This window comes from Miniopterus natalensis, chromosome 7, assembly GCF_054644295.1.
Source record: "Miniopterus natalensis isolate mMinNat1 chromosome 7, mMinNat1.hap1, whole genome shotgun sequence".
NCBI classification, from domain to species: domain Eukaryota; kingdom Metazoa; phylum Chordata; class Mammalia; order Chiroptera; family Miniopteridae; genus Miniopterus; species Miniopterus natalensis.
The window spans coordinates 37,774,020-37,793,138 of record NC_142087.1 but is presented as its reverse complement, the minus strand read 5'-3'; the positions used below and the strand labels follow the sequence as shown (position 1 = coordinate 37,793,138).

At 39.2% G+C, this 19,119-nt stretch overlaps 1 protein-coding gene across 1 annotated transcript in view; it reads left to right on the top strand.

Moving 5' to 3' along the window:
• PTPRM (protein tyrosine phosphatase receptor type M) overlaps nt 1-19,119 on the top strand; it is a 617,147-nt gene that overhangs the window by 496,655 nt on the left and 101,373 nt on the right. The window contains exon 18 of the mRNA XM_087818949.1: nt 5,094-5,281. Within this exon, the coding sequence (XP_087675075.1) occupies nt 5,094-5,281 (188 nt within the window). The remainder of the gene's footprint in view (nt 1-5,093; nt 5,282-19,119) is intronic.

The following is a 19,119-nucleotide window of genomic DNA, read 5'->3' as shown; positions in this document are numbered from 1 at the left end:
GGGCCTTTCATCAATCATTTACTGTTCTTTCTCTTTTTACTTTCTCTGCATTGACCTGCTTATGATGTATGACAGACCCATTTGTGCCAACTGCAATTTTAGGTGAGAACATTTCCCTTTATCACAGTTTATTGCAGGAGTAATTTAGAGAGTCAATGGCCACTCTGTGGGAGACTGGCGTTTTAATTCTGTGTGATGTAGTGATTGCAAGCAGGACACGAGGGTAGTGGGTGGCCTGGGGTGAGGGCTGGGGAGTGGGGGCATAGATTATAAAAATACTTTCTCTAAATAGCCTCCATTGGTAAGAAGGGTTTGCTTCATGCATGTTGAGAATGGTACCAAAAGGTTCAAATGAACAATCCCAGCTCCAGTATTTTCCCTTTCTGTGTTCCAAATTTTAAGTCAGGTCTGATCCCAGGAAAAAACACAGTATGTAATCACTCAGCTGTTTACTTCTAAGAGCTGAATTCTGTCCAATGTGACAGTCATAAAAGTGAAAATAGCTTGTTATTTTCACTTACTGCTAAGCACTAAAAACTTCAGTTTCAAAAATAGCGTTTTTCTAATTATGCCAAATGTTGTGCAGAAAAATGATCACAGTAGAGTTTGGTCCCCCTACCCCTCCTTGGTGACACTCGGGGCACCCCAGCATTCCAAAATGTCTATTGACACAGTGGAATTGCAAAGGAGCTGATGTTCCCAACAGCAAAATGACAGGATGGCACTTTATAATCACATGGTTTATTATGTGTCAAATGTCACTAGAAATGAAATAAAAAGTTAGAAATAAAGTGTGGGGCATAATGCATTGAAAGTGTGAAATGTTCCAAGTGGGGAGTTAAAGAAAAAACTAATCCCGTTTGTCCAGTATAAGAAGGATGAGGAGAAATATTACCTGGCTGTGAGATGGCATTACCAAACAAGCATGAGCTGCTCCTGCATTTGAGACGCACATGTAACTCGAGTGGATCATGGCTGTGTTCTGTTTCTACCACTAACCTTCCCGGCCAGGAGCCCAACACCAAGGGCTTCAAGGTATATAACAATTGGTTTTAGCCAGAGCTCCATCCTCAGCTGTGTGACTTCTGCCTCCTAATTCTCTTTACAAGGGTTTATATCTTTGCAACATAACTTTTCCCCCTGTGCTTCTCTTTTCTCTAAGTCGTTACGATTTTTGTAAAGAGGGTAATTTTTTTTTCTTATGGTCTTTTCTGGGCTTAAGCAAATTCATTGCCTGAGGAAAAAATGAACTCAGAAGTTTAAGAATGGACATAAATCAGAATTTTTGAATTTGCATCATTTTGGTGGCTGACAAACAGAACCCACTAAAGCTCTCACCTTTTAATACCAACAATAAGGGGAAAAAGCTGCATTTTATTCTTCTCATAAGTGAGGGGCTCAGACTAATCTTAGGCTCCTGAACAATGCAATCTTCATGCAGATGACGTTTGCAGAATCTTTTGATCGGCGAAAATTTGCATTTCTTTGTGTTCTGTGGCATTCATTCCCAGTTCCTCCAGTACACATTCTGACCTTGGAAGAGCTGAGCGGGGAGGCCTGAGTTGTGCATTGTCAGAGGCGGGAAAATGTTCAGGTTTCACAGCAGGATTTAGATAAGCTTATTAAACAAATAACATTTTTTAAAGTCACTGCTTCATTATTGTGAACACTAACGTCATCTTTTAAAGTTGGTTAGGCTTCTTGACTGAGAGAGAATCATTTGAACAGACAATTCGAGGAGCAAAATGATGCACATTGTGAAAAATAAGTCCGCTAGATAGACAAATGGCCGTTATCATGTGTAGCTGATATCTGCATCACCGAAACAAAGGGCATTGCTGGGAACTCTTCCTTCCACATTACTTAGTGCAAATGTGAGTCTATAGTACATACTAAGGATTAGTGAGGTTATCACCTGGAACTGGAAAGAAAATAAGCTGTACATCTACTTGCACTTGTTGAAAATAGTACTATTATTGCTTAAGACAAGAAGAAATGTTTGTTGTGACTCAGAGCACGGCCCAACTAGATCCTCTAGTTCCTCTACCTTTTATCCCCATAGGCTAAGGTGCCCAGCCCTGATATGTAGAGTTAGTATGCCTTTTATTATTTTCTTGCAAAAAAAATAGATACATAGATGACGATAGACAGATGATAGAGAGAGAGAGAGAGAGAGGCATGATGATATAGATAGATAGATAGATAGATAGATAGATAGATAGATAGATAGATAGATAGATAGATAGATAGATAGATAGATAGATGATAGATAGATGATAGATAGATAGATAGATAGATGATAGATAGATAGATAGATAGATAGATAGATAGATAGATAGATAGATAGATAGATAGATAGATAGATGATAGATAGATGATAGATAGATAGATAGATGATAGATAGATAGATAGATAGATAGATAGATAGATAGATAGATAGATAGATAGATAGATAGATAGATAGATAGATAGATAGATGAGATAGACAGACAGACAGATAGATAGACAGATAGATCCTCCCCAACCTCAAAAACACAGCATTTATTTCTATTCAAGACTTTTTTAGCTGGCTTGTTGAAAAATTCAAGGTAGTTTATTAAAGAATATAGGTAGAATTCATCTTCAGTTCTTAGAAAGCCATCAGAACTGTTAGTGAGAAGCTTTATTTCTGATTTCCTTTCATGCATAACTTTTAATTTAAAAATATGTCAGTGGGTAAATCTTAACAAGTATAGCAAATTAATGACAAATGATAGGTTTTATCAGAAATCATTCTTTTTTAAGAAGTCAGAGGACACTGATTAATCACTGAGGCAGATGGAATCAAGAATTTCTACTAGTTTCCGTGACCCAATTTCATAACAGATAGTCTATTCCCTCTTTGATATCTAAATACTGGATAACAGTACTCTTTTCTTAGATGGTCTCTGTAGTGTTCAAATGCTTTAGGACACAGCCACACTAGTAATGAGGCCAAGATGTCACAGTGCAGTGGGAGATGATACATATAATGGTGACAGTGGTTTTAATCACGTGGTTCAAACTTCGAAGAATGCCCAGCCCTGGATCAAAGCTCTGCTCAGTTGCCAGTGTATGCACATAAGAGGCCCAGATGATTAATTTTAGGGAAGTTTCGAAGGTCAGTCCACAGTGGAGGGCACTTAATTATGTTCATCCCGAAAGATACAAAACTGAGGGAATGAGAGAGGCACAGGGGGGAAACTAATTAATGTTCCATTTATTTTAGTATAAAGAAGAAACTTCCTACTGGAGTAGCTAAAACTCAATGGAGTCCGTACTTCCGTGGAGATCCTGGATCCCACTTTATGAGCTTGGCAGTTGCCAGCAAGCAAATCTGTCATGAAAATTACCCGGTTTATTGGTGACTGTTCTAATAAAATGAGAACATACGAATTTCCAAATTTCAAAGCAATTCCAAATGAACAAAAATCATAAAATCAACTTACCACCCTTTTTATTTTGTCTTTGTGTCTTTAGCCACCTTGTAGTGATCCAGGTGCCATTTCAGCAACAGCAACATAGCTACACACTTGTGTACCACCTTTCATACCATGCATCCCCAGGTGCTTTGCGATGCAGATAGAAGTGAGGTTTCAGAACCAGGCCCAGCTAACGAAGCGCCCTTGAACTAAATTCCTTTTGGACCTGAACTTCCCAGTTTAAAAACAAACCCCATAGCTGAATTCCCTGTTGATAAACAATCTGGTAATTTTTTTAAAAATTGAACAAACTTAATTATGTATACCTAAAATCAATTTTGATTTAATATCCTAATTTTAAGTGACTTTGCATTCTATTTTGATGAGACACATCCTCAATTATAAAACAGCTAAAGGGAGTCAGCATTATAATGAGTTAACCTGTAGAATGTAGAACTCTTAATCTAATAGCACTTCCCTACATAAGACATTTTTTAATAGCTACAATTTTGGCAGTTCATTAATCTAATTTATTAGTAGTCTTCCATTAAAATACAGCCTCTTTAGGCTTGTTTGACCAAATTTTCACATTAATTTTGTAGTACAATTTGGTTGACTTGTTCAATAAATTCAAATAAGAAGATGTGTCGAATACAAATAAGACTTATTTGATCATTACTTGGTTCTTGGGGGTGAGAAGCAATTGCAATACTACTTTAGCTTCTTTTTGTTGTAGAGTAAAAACGTAAACGCCTCCATCCTAACGCGATGGGAGAACTGAGGCTCTGCCCTCTGGCCACCTATGTATAGAAAACTTAACTGTAAAATTAAAGCACAAAATAAAAACTACCTGTAATTACTCACACAGTATTATTGCTTATGCCCTGTTTCCTTTTTCTCCTCTTGTCTCCTGATATGTATCTTCTTAAAAGTGCCAATAAATGGTAAGTTCCCCCACTTGCCCCATGGAGAAGGTGTGGAGGGCGTGGGAGTGTGTTTCTCGTCTGTAGATCCCGACGAAGCCAGCTGGCTCTGCTGCGTGTTGGCCTGCATGCTAGCTCCTGTGGGGCATTCCATGCGTGATGTGCTGGTCCACAGTATTTCGTCAAGCTTTCCAATACCGAGCATGCAAAGGACTCATCACACCGACTTCCCTTTTCCTTTCCGGCTCTTCTCGGACTTCATGCATCGAGCCCATTCTCATTGCTAGCTTTATAAGCCAACCCATTTTGTGCACTTTTATTTTGCTCACAGAACATTTGTACAGTTTACTTACTTCATCATACAAATGAGTTAACTAATCTTCGGATGAAACACAAGACTGGTTTTATACCAGGCCTTGATGAAGTTTCAGGAGGAAACTTCTATAAACTTTAGCACCCAAAGGCTAAAGGGTTCTTATCAACCAGCTTTGTGAAAGCAATAGATCGTTTGGACTGCTTTGTAAAACCCGAGATTTCTGCCTCATGCCTATCGGTATGGCCAATCCCATTTAAATTCCTAAACATTTAACTTTTCTTTTTTGCGAAGCCATTGTAGGGATCAGTGCAGCTATAGGTTGAGGGGATGTCAGCGGCCACCTCTTAGCATTCTTAGTGACTTCGACAGAGCCTGCTGGGTGACCCTCACTTTCTCCACGCCTTCTCTCCCTAGACGAAACCCACACGATGGCCAGTGACACCAGCAGCTTGGTGCAGTCGCACACGTACAAGAAGCGGGAGGCGGCCGAAGTGCCCTACCAGACGGGGCAGCTGCACCCCGCCATCCGGGTAGCAGACCTGCTCCAGCACATCACGCAGATGAAGTGTGCCGAGGGCTACGGCTTCAAGGAGGAATACGAGGTGAGCACGAGCTCGGCGCCGGGCCCCCCTCAGCCTCCCTGGGCACCATGCTGGGGACAGTGCTCCCAACACGCCCAGCCAGCTGGGGGCCTCACGAGGCTGCCAGAAGGAGACCAGGTGCTTCAGCCATGGCTCCGTTTCCATCTGGTGGTGAAATTTATTACTAGGAAGCTAACATGTTACATGCAAAGAGCAGGGTCACATCCCTTTTTCTTTTATTTTGCATAACTCTGCAATGAAAACAGAGGCCTACCAGGCTCTCCCCCATTCTTGATCATGTTGTTGGCTTTTCCTGTAATTAAATCCTAATAATTTTGTAGTAGTTATCTCAGGAAGAAACTATCCACTTAGAACAATTATAGACCAACCAGCAATGTTATGTGGTAGAGATTAGAGGGACTGGCTAGTATCGTAATTGTGACAGCTGTTACTGTCCGGCCAGCCCAGGAGCTTGTCGCCATCCTGGGATCTAGTGCAGGCAGCTTTCAGGGGCATTTCCAGGAGCAGTGATATTCTCTCACCCTATGTAAAATGTAGGGTTCATCTCCTTCACCACCTCTGTTATTAGCTAATTCTTTAGGAAAGTCATTCAAGAACTGAAAAGAATGAATTGATTTGAAGAAGTGTGATTTGAAGAAGCCCTGGTTACTTGAGTGTACAAGTGAGGGGAGTAGGTTTCTCTTTTTACCTTCTTAAAATTAGTTCACAGTCACAGGTGAAGATAAAGGAGATACTTGTAGTGAAAATAGGGTTAATAGATATGTGGTGTTTTCAAACCTTAGACTTTGTTTCTGGTCCCATACCTACCTGACTAGCTCACAGTTGGAGAACATCTTGTCCGGTATGAGAGTATTTTTGAATCAGTTCCTGCCGTCTGTCTGTCCTGCAAGTTTCAAACTGCTCCTCTCTCCTCTTGGGGAGCACTCATGAGACTTCATTTTATGTCCCAGATGCTGCGCTGTCTTAGGTTTAGTCCCATTTCCGAGCTTAATGGCCAGGTTCATTACAGCCGTGAGAGCCGTGCCACGCAATGGCTGGTCTTTTAAGACCAGGCCTTTGTTCCAAGGCAGACAGATAGACACACTTTGCTGCCATGCGCATCCTCGTATGTTGCCAATGGACCTCTGTTCAGGAGACTGCAAAGCCACGGAAACTAACTCAGACCAGGCCCCAAGGATTTGATTTAAGTCCAGCAAATATTTTCAGTTGAAGTTCTGCATTTTAGCAATCCTGAAATTCTTACTTAGCGGTTATTTTAGTTTTACCTTAGCGATTTATAATTCAGTGAGATTGACTGCCTTCACGTATTTCCTCATGCACTTTTAAAAGCTAGCTTAGGAATTAATAGGATTAAGAGTGAGACTTCCAAAAGCATTAATATCTTATGAAAGACAAAATTAGGTTATTGAGAAAATATAAGCCTAATGAATAGAAGTGAAGTCTGAATTCTAGCCAATATTCTGAATGCAGATATTGCTCAAATGTTTGTTAAAGTTATTAATGTCAAAGAGATTAGTTACAGGCTCAAATAGCAATTCATAAAATAACCCAATTCCAATTTCTCATGGACTATTTAAAAATATCTACCTTGGCACTTCCTGTAATATACTATGGATGATACATATTTGAAAGTATGCAAAAAAATATTTCCTATTCAGATATCCTACAGAAATATGATTTGTAAGTGCAAACTTAAACAATTTATACTCATTTTAAGGATATTATAAAACATGATTCATTGAGTTGCTATACTTTGAAATAAAATGTTTTATTAATTAGTTACATTTCAAAATACTCTTTTTCTCATTTTAGTTGGTGGATCAGAGAGGACTGCTTAAAAGCAATATAGACAAATATATCAAGTCATCACATTATACACCTTAAACTTACATAATGCTGTGTATCAGTTATATCTCCATAAACCTGGGGACAAAAGTAAATACTTAAACATCAAAACCATTATCAGTTTTAAAAAAGGAAAAAGAAAGGAGGAAAAAAATGAAAAAACAACATATACTAGAGAGGAAGGCAGGAATAAGTAAGAAGTGCGATTGGGAGGAATATAAAATGGAAACTTCTGTTAGGAATAATCCTCGCACTGAGTGATTTTCAGTGCTGAGTGCTGACGGTGGCGGGGGGACCCTGGTGGGACAGGAAGTGGGACGTGAGGAGTGATGCTGGTGCGTGAGTAAACCTGGGCAGCAGCTGCAGGGAGAGGGCTGCCTGCTAAGCTGTGTCTCACGTCGAGCCTGGAGTCCTACCTTTGCCATCCTCACCTGCATGTGTCCCTGAATTACATGCCCAGATCTTTTCGAGGCACAACCAAGCTGATGGGAATTAAAGGAGCAGTGACCCGTCTAGGCTATATTTACTCTGCTCTCCATTCTCTAACCTTAGGAAATATTTATTCCAGTGTGAATCTGAAAGTCCTCAAGCAGTTATTTGGCTTTTAGAACTCTAACCAAAGGTACCTCTTTGAATCATGCTGGGAAGTGTGCATCTTTCCCTTTAACCTGCACAGAGAGTCAGAAGTATCCTGCGGCCTGGCGTAGTGGGAATCTCTCAGGGCAAATACTGAGAGGCCATGGTGTGGGACACAGGCTCTGGTGCCAGACTGCCTGTATTGCAACTCAACTCTGCTTCCTGCTACTGGAATGTGACCTTGAGCAAGTTATCTAACCTCTCTGGGCCTCAGTTTCCTCATCTGTAAAATAGAATAACTATAGTATCAACCTCATAAGGTTGTATGAGGATTAACCCACTTATGCATCATAAATGCTAGAACTGTGTCTGACATTGAGTTAAAGTCTTAGCTAGTAAAAGAGAAAAATACTAACTAATGCAGGGTGGGGCAAATTAGGTTTACAGATGTTTGTATGGAAAATAGGACAATAATAATAAATAATAATACAAGAATAAGCTGTTTTGCTTATGTACAACTGTAAACCTACTTTGCCCCACCTTGTATAAGACCAAGAGCAGTTCACATGGTGTTCTTTGTAGGGAAACTGCGCCACGTTGCAGTTCAGTACAGCTGTCGTCTCTTGTGTTCAGCACTCTGTGGATACAGCGAGCCAGCCACTTTATGGAAAGGGCTCAGTGCATTTTTGTTTTAGCTCTAAGGCTAGGTAATTCCCCTACTATGCATCATATATCATCAAAAGCTCCTATTAAAAAGTAAAGTAACTTACGTAAGTAGGTAGGTTTGATTCTGTGGGTAAAGTTTGAGAACTGAGAAAAAAGTGTTTTTAAATATATGCTATCACCTTTAATTGCTAAAATAGTGTTTTCATATCTGTTAGGAAAGTCCTAAGGAATAGTGTAACTGGAGACCACAGAATATTCTTTTCAAAAAGAGGTTCTACTAGTGTTTTTGGCAAGGCAGGACTTAGGTAAAGTTTAATTTAATAAGTTGCATTTAATTCACCAGAGAACACTAAATAGGTGCTATGAATCTGACACTGCTGGGTGCTGGGCACCTTGCCCTCAAAAAGCTCAGTCTGCAGGAGGAAGGAGACACATAGAAATTGCCGTGGGTTAAACCCCACAAGAGAGATTTGCAGTGGTGCTTTTAAGGCCACTGGCCACACCTGAGCCAGCCTGGGGTGCAATACTGGGCAAGCATGACTTTTTCCTTGAAGGATGAGTGGGAGTTGGCCTGAGAAGGTGAAAGAGGGCAGATTCCAGGTAGACACAAAGTAGAACAGAGCGCACTGGGAGACTGGCCTGAATCCTGGGAGGGCTGGCGGATGCGGATAGTCAGGGCTCCCATCACGAAGGGCCCTGTGTGTCCTACCGAAGAGCTTGGACTTCATTCTGGAAGCCATGGGACGAGAAGACAGACACAGATAACATGAGTCTCATGCTTGTACTTGGATGAAGATCTATTTAGTACAAACAGCTTAATTCTTAAACATTATTTGTATAAGGCACACAGGAATTGACCAAAAGATAGTCATCAATACCCACAGAAGAAAGGGGAGCAGGAGTGTATTAGGGAGAAAGTATACTATGAACTACATCGCTGTCCCTTTTCAAAAATGCTATGGCACCCTTGGCTTGGATACTTGTCGAAGCAGTGAATTGCTTCAGTACTGAGGCATACGGGGGGATAAATGTCAGGAAAGTCTCCAGTTGCTGCTGTGACTCCGTGTAATCATCCGGCCGGTCTTCCTGGTTTTCTTCAATCCGTGTATATTGGGAAAACCAGCTGCGTAGATGGTAAAACAGTTTCGAAACAGGGACTTTTTCTCTGTTGATAGCGATTCAGCCAATTCAACTTTAGCTTTTCCGAGACAGAAATGTCTGAAAATTGGCCTAAGCACCGGGAGGATTTGTTACTGTTCAAGTAGATGACAGAAGTGTGTCCAAACAAAGGGGAAGCGTGGTGGGGATGAGACGGAGCAGCGCTCAGTACAAATTTTATATTTGATTTTGTTCTAACAAGACTGTCGTATGGCATGTCTCACTAGGGAAATGCAATAATTTGATTCAAAAGAAACTCAGACATGAATCACAATAAAAAAGTAAACATGCTGAATTGAACAGAAAATGGCATATTGTCTGTGGAGAGTGGATCAGAGATCTCTGGAGAAAGACGAAGCAGAAAGGGCAAGTTTATTTACTTTGCTATGAATGAGGAGCTGGTTCTTTTTCCCAAAAAGCAGGGCATCTGTGCTCACCCCTCGGGGAAATTTGTGGGTTTACCAAAAATGAAAAATGGGGGTAGCTGTGCCCACGGGGGCAGTGAGGACTGAGCCATCCTGCCCCTGCAGGCGTCCGGGCCTGTGTGACCTGGGGTCAGAGAGGGCGATGGCCATGGTGCTGCAGCTTTGCCGCGAACCCGTGAGGCCTGTCTACACATGGGTGACTTGTGCCCCCCACTTCTCTCTGCCCCTGCAGCTTTCGAGCTGGAGTACTCCACACAGGCAGTGAGCAGGAGGGGCTCCCCACCTCCATGGTGGCCCTGCAGGGTTGCGTGAGTTTCTCCCCCTCTCTAGTCCCCAGAGGCCTTCTTTGGTCCTCAGCTGGTTGGTTGTTTATTTTTTAACTCATCCTACATCTCTGGGGATCCAAGCAGAAAGAGATTAACCTTCAGTATGAAAACAGTCATGTGGTTCTGAAAGAATACATTTTTCTATCACTGTAAAATTAAGATAAAGGGAGGACAGCAGTTTAAAATTACTCCCAGATAGAGCACCCTGAGAAACACAGATGGCACTGTTTTGTTAGCTAATAATCAATAACCCTCTGGGACACAAAAATTTATTTCCCAGTTACTACAGATGAAACTTACAAACCTAAGTAACTCTTGGCAGCCTACTTTTCAAAAAGTATGTATATCTGTATCTAAATACAGTATAAATATTTAAATATATTTAGGAAACCATTATCTTTTTTACTCCACCCACTTTTACCCTGTGTATATCTCCAGGGTACAAACAATGGTGATTAATTTTATAATTGAACATGGAGATTGTTTGTGAGCTCAATTTAAACTGGGAAATTGTTCAGGCTTAAGTACAACTATGCATTTTTTCTAAGGAATCTGGATTTTCTTTAAACATGTCTATCCCCTTATAGCTCCTTATAGAACTTTTTTTAAATGTATGGGTTGTATATTTTCCCCTCTCATCCTTCCCCCGTCTTCTAAGTAAAACATCTGATTTTGTTAAATACGAGCACAATGTCGTGTTCAATGCTTTCATCTACAGGAGTCCCTCATCCACAAGGAATATGTTCCAAGACCCCCAATGGATGCCTGATACTGTAGATAGTACCAAACCCAACATATACTATATTTTTTCCTATACATCCATACCTATGATACAATTTAATTTATAAGTTAGGCACAGTAAGAGACTAACAACAATAACTAATAATAAAATAGAACAATTATAACAATATACTGTAATAAAAGTTATATGAATGGCTTTGGGGACCATTGTCAAGTAAAATTAGGGTTACTTGAACAAAAGCACTTCGAAACCACACAGTAGGATAACCAAGATTGCTACTAAGTGACTAATGAGCGGGGAATGTACACAGCGAGGAGACGCAGGACAAAGGAATGAATGATTCATGTCTCGGGCGGGACGCAGCGGGAATGCGCTTGATTTCATCATGCTACTTAGGACAGTGTGCAATTTAAAACTTATGAATTGTTTATTTCTGTAATTTTCCATTTATTATTTTTGAGCCACGATTGAGCACAGGTAACAAACTGTGGAAAATGAAACTACGGGTAAGGGAGGGCCCACTACATATCTCACAAAGTTGTAACAAGTTAAGAAGGAATTATCATTAAAACATCTCACTTGTCCTCCAGAATCTATTTTTTACTTACTTGCCTCCCACTCCAGGGAATCCAGTGAAACCTTCACAGTAAAGAAAGAAATAAGCCTCTGCCTGAAAGCCGCCTCCTCTCTGTGGAGGTTGCAGTTATGGTTCCCCGTTCAGATGCCCTTAGGACAGGCCCGTGGCTGCGAAGACAGGGCACTGTCGTCGAAGGGCTGGCAGCAGAGCTCGAGGAGAGGGTCAGGCGCCTTGCCTCTCCCCTGGGGGAGGTTAGTTGGCCGAGAGAGAACTGCAAGTACTTTTGGAAAAGTTTTAAGAGCACATCAGCCCCTTTGTGGGGTGTTGAAAAGGGAGGCAGGGCGGCTGGGATAATAGGTGCTTTGCTTTCTTAGCCGATGGAACCGTTGCCTGCCACAGCTGGCTCCGTGCTTCTGCGCGCCGTCCGGGCGGAGGCGCCCGCTCCGCTCACCTCCAGCCCACACACTTCTCACATGTGCTTTTCAGTTCCCATTTCATATTCTCAGGCACCAGCTGAGTCAATCAATTGCCACAATCAGTGCAGGTTATTTTCTATCCCACAGGATGCAAAACAAACAAAACAAAGCCATTGAAAGCTCAGGACGGGAGTGGGGAGCGTTGGCAAGCACTGTAAATGCATTAAGAATCACAACAGCTGCGCCTCCAGTGGCTGTGGCAGCCAAGTGAGTTTTGATATGTTTTTTCCTATAATTATTATGGTGATGCAAAGCCAGGTCCATAACAAAATGACAGAAACTTCTATCTGAAATTTCAAGGTTGCTTCAAGCTATTTGGGCAGGTCAGATGTATGTGTTTATGAATACTTTCTTATAGATAGATGTTTCTGCATGTTTCTAAATAGTGCAATAGAGAGGGTTGATTATACCCTGAATATGTGGTTTATTTTTTTCTAAACTACAACTATAAAAGTATCTGTTTTTTTTGTTGCATGCTCCATTTTGTTATAGTAACTTTAAGGGCCTCTTAGGTGTTAGTTGATTTTTTAAATCCAGTTTCCTTTTGCCCGTGCCCCTGATAATATCATGTGTAAGCTCGAACTTCAGAAAATTGGATTAAAAATTGTTATTTCCTATGACTCTCCATCCTGATGATAGTTCATGGTGGTAGACATTTTCCAGTTTGTTTGAGGCACTTCTAGTCAACTGTCTGGTTTTTATTTTGCAGCTGGTTATTAGAATTTTTTTCTACCCTGGGAGTTAAGCACTTTTCCCACTTGTTGACATGCTTTTAGTGTCAGATGCCATTAGCCGCAGGACCCGACCCAGGAGGGACTGTAAATGCACTGATGTCCTAGCACCTGCTGACCTCACAAGTATCTGGTATCACTTAGATGGAGTCACCTCCCACTAACTTGGTCTAGCAAGTTTCTTCACAGCTGTCATGGCCCCCTCCCTCTCCGTCACCTCCACATCAGCAGGTCACACATCCTAACTACTTTCTCTCCCCTCCGTTTTCAGTTCCATCCCTTCCTCTCAGTTCCCACTCGCCTGGCCCTCATCTCTGTCCTGCACTGTTTTAGGAGTCCCCTAACTGATCTCTAGACATTTCGTCTCCTTCTTTTAAATCTGTCCTCCACTATGCAACCAATTTTCTTTGTAAGACATAGATGTTATCATGTTTGGCCAAGGCCCATATATCTGCTGTGATTCCTTTCCAGAAATAAAGACTGTTGTGCGTGGCACACTCTGCCCTCCACAACATGACCGCAGCCTGTAGTTCGGGCTTTAATTTTCATCACAGCTGCTTTCTGCCATGTGCCTTATGGTCTAGCTCTTCTGAGTGACTTGCCATCTCTCACGCTGCAAACACCTTCCTGTCTCTGAGCTGTGCTTGGTGTTGTAGCTTTGCCTAGGGTGACTTCTGGCTCCGTCTTCTCTTGCCAAGTCCTTTCAGATCTATGTCACCTCCTCCCGAAGCTTCCCCTGGCCTCCCAACCAGAAACAACCATTCCCTTCACAGGCTCACGACTTCGTGTTTGAATAACACAGTAGACATGTTAATTGATAGTGCAGTGGACAGTATATTAATTGATGATACAGTGGGCAATTATTTATAATATAGTAGGCAATAGATTGATTGATTGATTCCAGAGATATTTGACAGACACTGTTAATTTACTTTATATTTGCTGAATTGATTTATGTGTATTTAAACACATAAAAATGGAAGTGAAATTAAAGGTAGATAAAACTATTAAAAATATATGCTCAGAATGGTACAAATCGTCAAGTAGGATCAAGTGAGTTAGTGGCATCTAACCAGAAAAAAAACTGCTAACCAACTTGAACGTGACCAATACTAATTGTTTAAAAATAGCAAGCATGGACAAGGTTCTGTCTGATCATTTTAACCATATGTTAAAAAATTTTAGGATAAATATTTATAATCCATGTTTGCTTTACATTTCTTATGTAACCACTAATAAAAATAATAGAGAATTATTTAAGTGAAACTTCAGTGCATTTCATAACTGTTCCAGCAGAGAAACTATATATCATCGTACACAGTTTCAAAGCTCATAAAGGTAATCTGTGTTCTCATGGACGTATTTTAGTTGGGAACAAGGCCTTGCCTCCTGGAATTTTGATGATGTCGATGGTGTCTAACTGTGTCTAACACCTAATGTGTCAGTACTGCACAAAGATACACACACACACAGATGTATTTCTAACCACAGGGCTATCACGGTATTATCATACCCATTTTACAGATGAGAAAATGACTCAGAATTTAAGTCACTTGCCCAAGGCCATCACATTGTGGTGTGGCAGAATGTATTCCATAATCTATTGACTCTAAAGTCCATGTTCTTTCCAGTGCATGTCACTTCCTCATGTAACACCACAGGGACATAAACCTATGGAAATTAACCTTGTGTATAATTGATTTGACTTGTGATTCCATGGCAAGAGTGTTATTTTTCCTCTGTGCAGTTTTGTTTGCTTTGAAGTGTTCTGTCCTTTGGCAGAAGACCCATCCAGCCCTGGGGCCCCGTTGACAGTGCCAGCTCTGGTGTGTTTTAACATCTCAGCAGCGGCAGATGCTGCCCATTAACCTCATTCAGTCCCCAGCTCTGAAAGTGAGGTCACTCCGACATTGCCCCTCTCCTGCTCCAGTTTTTCATTGTCCAGAGATGCAGGAAAATCATTCTGCAGATATCTGCCAGCCTGGCTCATTAAAACCCACCAGAAGCTGAAATCAAGCTATAGCTCTTGAGAGCATGGATTCTATATGCCACCTCCCTGGATTATTACTGCCAACCAACCGACCCAGTAGAGGGAGAAAGGGAGAAGGGAGGGAGAAAAAGGAATGTGTAAACGTGAGTTGTGTGTGAAAGCCAAGGTTTTCTAAAAGAGCCTCTCTGGAAGATGTTGATATTCAGTGGCATAACACAACATGACGATGACTGTTATATTACCTGGACCTCTGTTACACATGATAACAGGATATCCTCTGTTAACTGGATCACATTAACTGGATTTCTAACCTCCAGGCAGAACCAAGGTCATACCTTTTAACTTTGAATAACGAATGACCAGTTGAAAAGTCAGTTACTTTTTCCAAACAATAGTGCTGTATAGTAGAAAGGACAATAGATTAGTCAGAAGACTTGGATCCCATGTCTCTGACCTGCCATGTCACTGAAGAGTCTCCGTTGAGACCCTAACGCTGGACCCCTGAGCAAATCACTCAGCTCACTGAAGCAGTCAGTGAGTTGAGAAGACCAAGTGCTCACTGCAGGTCTCTGATGTTAGTGGTGCCTTCACCTCAGTGACGCCAGGCCTCCTGTTTGGACGGGATCTTTTCCAGCAGGTGGCAGTCATTGCTGTGTGGAGTGCCATCACCTAGGATGCACAGGCTGTTCTCCGGCTTCCTTTTGCAATTCTGAGTTTATTCTGCATTTCTCAATGAAGTCGTTTCTATCCTGATAATGCCCTTTTTATCTTTCCCTCCTCTCTCTTCCCCGTACCAACCCATTCCCTTTCTCACTTCCAACCCCCACCCCATCTCCAAATGCTGGGAACTCTGAGTTGAGAGAAAATGATAATGATATTAATACATATTTTTATCAAGCTCTCATGTTTCTAAAATGTGTTTATGATTATAGTTCCATTATATCTCTAATCCCCACTATCCCAGTTTTTAAGGATCATAAATAATAAGGGAATATATGAATTAAATGTTTCAAAGTACAGTAGTTAATTTATTTCATATTTTATATTGTATAAATTCACATTATTGTCACATGTATTATTCAGACCAAAATAATATTGAATCAGAACCCATAATCTTTTTGACTTGTCATATCACTGAAAAGAAAGAGAATATGCTGACCTTTTCAGTTTCTTCTATTGCATCTTCTGAAATAAAAGTAGTTTTATATCCATGATGGAATTCATCCATATTATTCAATATCTTATAAATTTAAAAAACTTCTTCATTCTCTTTATCTTCTATTGTTGCCCTTTAGGGACACATGGAAAACCCTTTATCTGTTTACTTCAGGGAAATTATATAAGAGATACTGAATAATTATAACATGTTCAGTGTTAATTATAAATACACAGCATATGTTTTTATATGTATTGTATTTATATGCTTTAGGTAATTATGCATTTTAGTTTCTTTCCAATTTTATGGCCAAAATATTTTACTTGGTTGATTACTAAGTATATTTTAAGCTTACTTCTTGAAACATGAAGAGAATATACTACAAATCCAATTAACATAATTTATCTGCCTAAAGAGAGTGCTTGCTTTTATTCTTTCTCTATTTTAATAATGAGAAACAGTTGTAAGGATAGAGAGTAACAAAACGTGTTTTGTAAGGTTTGCAAGTCCTGATTTATTGTTGTTTTCCTTTAAAAGCAACACCATTTTTGAAAGGAATTTCAAAATTTTAAACAAACTATAAAGAAAAAGTAAAAATTACCCATAAACCTGTTACCAGTTTTCATTAAGTTTCCATTCAATATTTTAATGCATTGGGATATTTATATAAATAGTTTTCTGTCTTATTTTCCCACTTAATATTATATCACAGGTGTTTCTTATGTCTTTGCCACAAACACTGCTGTGAATAATTCTTTGGATTTACCTTCATTATTTTCTATGGATGGATTTCAAGAGAGGGAATTACTGGTTCAAAATGTATAAGGTGTTTAAGGTTCTTTATGTATATTGGCAAGTTGCTTTCTGGAAAGGTGCGAATTCAGAGTCCCCATCGGCTTTCTCCATGAGAACGCTCACCTCAACACACTGGCACTAAAATCAGCATTCATTTTTTTTTTGGTCTTTGCCAGTTTAATAGGTGAAAAAAAGAGTATCTCCTTATTGTTCCATTTGAAACTGGACATGTCTTCATATGTTTACTGGCCATGGGAAAGTTTTCTTTTTCTGAATTTGTTCATATGCCCTTTTTTATTTTCTACTGGGGTGTAAATGTCCCTTATGGGCTTGTCTGACCTCTTCTGTGGCCTGCCTTGCTCTTCTTTAGGAATGTGTTGGCTGTCCTTAGGCTTTGTGCTTCCATAATTTTAGAATCACCTTGTACATGGAAAATGTGGACATTCTATACAGTCAGCTTCATGAAAAACTGTAATTTTGTTTGGAATTGCATGGGATCCATTTATAAAACTTGGGAGAATTACTTCTTGGTAATATTGGATCTTCCTACTCGTTCATGGTTTCTGCTTCCATTTATTTGGATCTTTTATATTTTTCAATAAAGTTTCAAAATGTTCTTCATAAAATCTTGTACATCTTTTAGTTATGTGCAGTTTTTTGTTATAGCAAGAGTATCTTTTAAAGTTACATTTTCTTTTTATTGCAAGTTTATAGAGAACATATACACACATTTATATATTGCTCCTTTGTCCAAAACCATTTTTCAGCAATCTTTATTTCAATCATTTGTAGATTTTTCTGGAGTTTGCTATGGAGAAATCATGTCTATTCTCATTAATTTTTTTCTTTTTAATCCTTAATAAACTTATCTATTCTTTCTTGTTCATAAAGCTGACTGGAACCATCAGGACAACACTGAATAAAACTTATATTGGCAAGCATCGTTGTTTTGATCCTGATTTTTAAAGAAAAGGCTTTTAATGATTAACAATTACTTATGATTAGGCTGAAGATATTCCCTTCCATTCCTGGTTTATTAATATTATTTACTGTGGGTAGATACTAAATTTGATAGAATGACTTTTCAACATTTATTGTTCTGCAAACTAATGATTTGATTTCTCTTCTTAATATGTTAGTATGGTAAGTTAATGTAATCAATATTCTAATATTGAACCAACCCTGCATTCCTGGGATAAGCCTAACTTGGATATGATACATTATTGCTGAATACCGTTCATTATTGATTTTTGCACTTATATGCATGAATGATGAGCATTTTAGAATGAAAAGTATATCTTCCTTTTTAAATGAAAGAGATGACATTCTGTATTTTTTCTGTTCTCTCAAAAGTGTTTATGTAGGATTCAAATTACCTTTAGAACTCACTTGTAAACTGACTAGGTTGGGCAGTTTCCTCATAAAATTTTTAATTGCTAATTTTTTCAATAGATACAGGACGATTCTGGACTTCTAGTTCTCTTTTTCAGTTGATATAGGAATTCTTGCATTTTGTCTAATTGTCTTAATTTAGAGGCATACATTTGTTCTTATTACCTTTTAATTTGTACTCATGGGTGTGTTTTTTCTTTATCATCATCATCATTGTTTTTGTGCCTTCTTTCTTTTTTCTTGAATATTCTTGACAGCAATTTGTTGGTTTTATTAGTTGTTTCAACGAAATAACTTTTGGCTTTGTTTATCTTTCATATTGCATTTAAAAATGTTTTTCCTATTCCTGTTCTCTATTAATTTCTTTCTACTTTCTTTGAGCTTATTCTGTTCTAATTCTTAAATGGGTGTTAAACACAATAATTTTTAACCACTCTGTTTTCAAATATAAATATTTATTTAAAACTATTTTTTCTCCAGCAGTTGAGTACTGCTATCATTGAGTATTATTTTAAAATTTTCACTACAATTTCTTCTTTCACCCTTAAGTTGTTTAGAGTATATGAGAGCGTGAGTGTTTGTTCTATTTATCAGTGCATGGGAAACTTTTTGTTATCTTTTTATTACTGATTTTTACTTAACTGCGTTATGATCAGAGAAAACTCGCTGAAATTTGTGGACACTACTCAGAGCATTACACATGGTCAGTTTTCTTAAATATTTTACATATTCTTAACAACAACGTTGAGTGAACATATCCTGTATATTCTTTAGATCAAGCCTTTAAAACCATTTGTTGTTCAGATTTTCTGTATACTTACTAACTTTTTGTCTATCAGCTACTGAAAGAGTCTATTGAAAGAGGTCATATATTTTGAAGCAAGGCTATTAGGTAAATACAAGTTTAAAACTGTCATCTCTTCCAGGTGGATTGAGCATTTTATCCTTAGGCAGTGCCACCATTGTCTTCAGTAATATTCTTG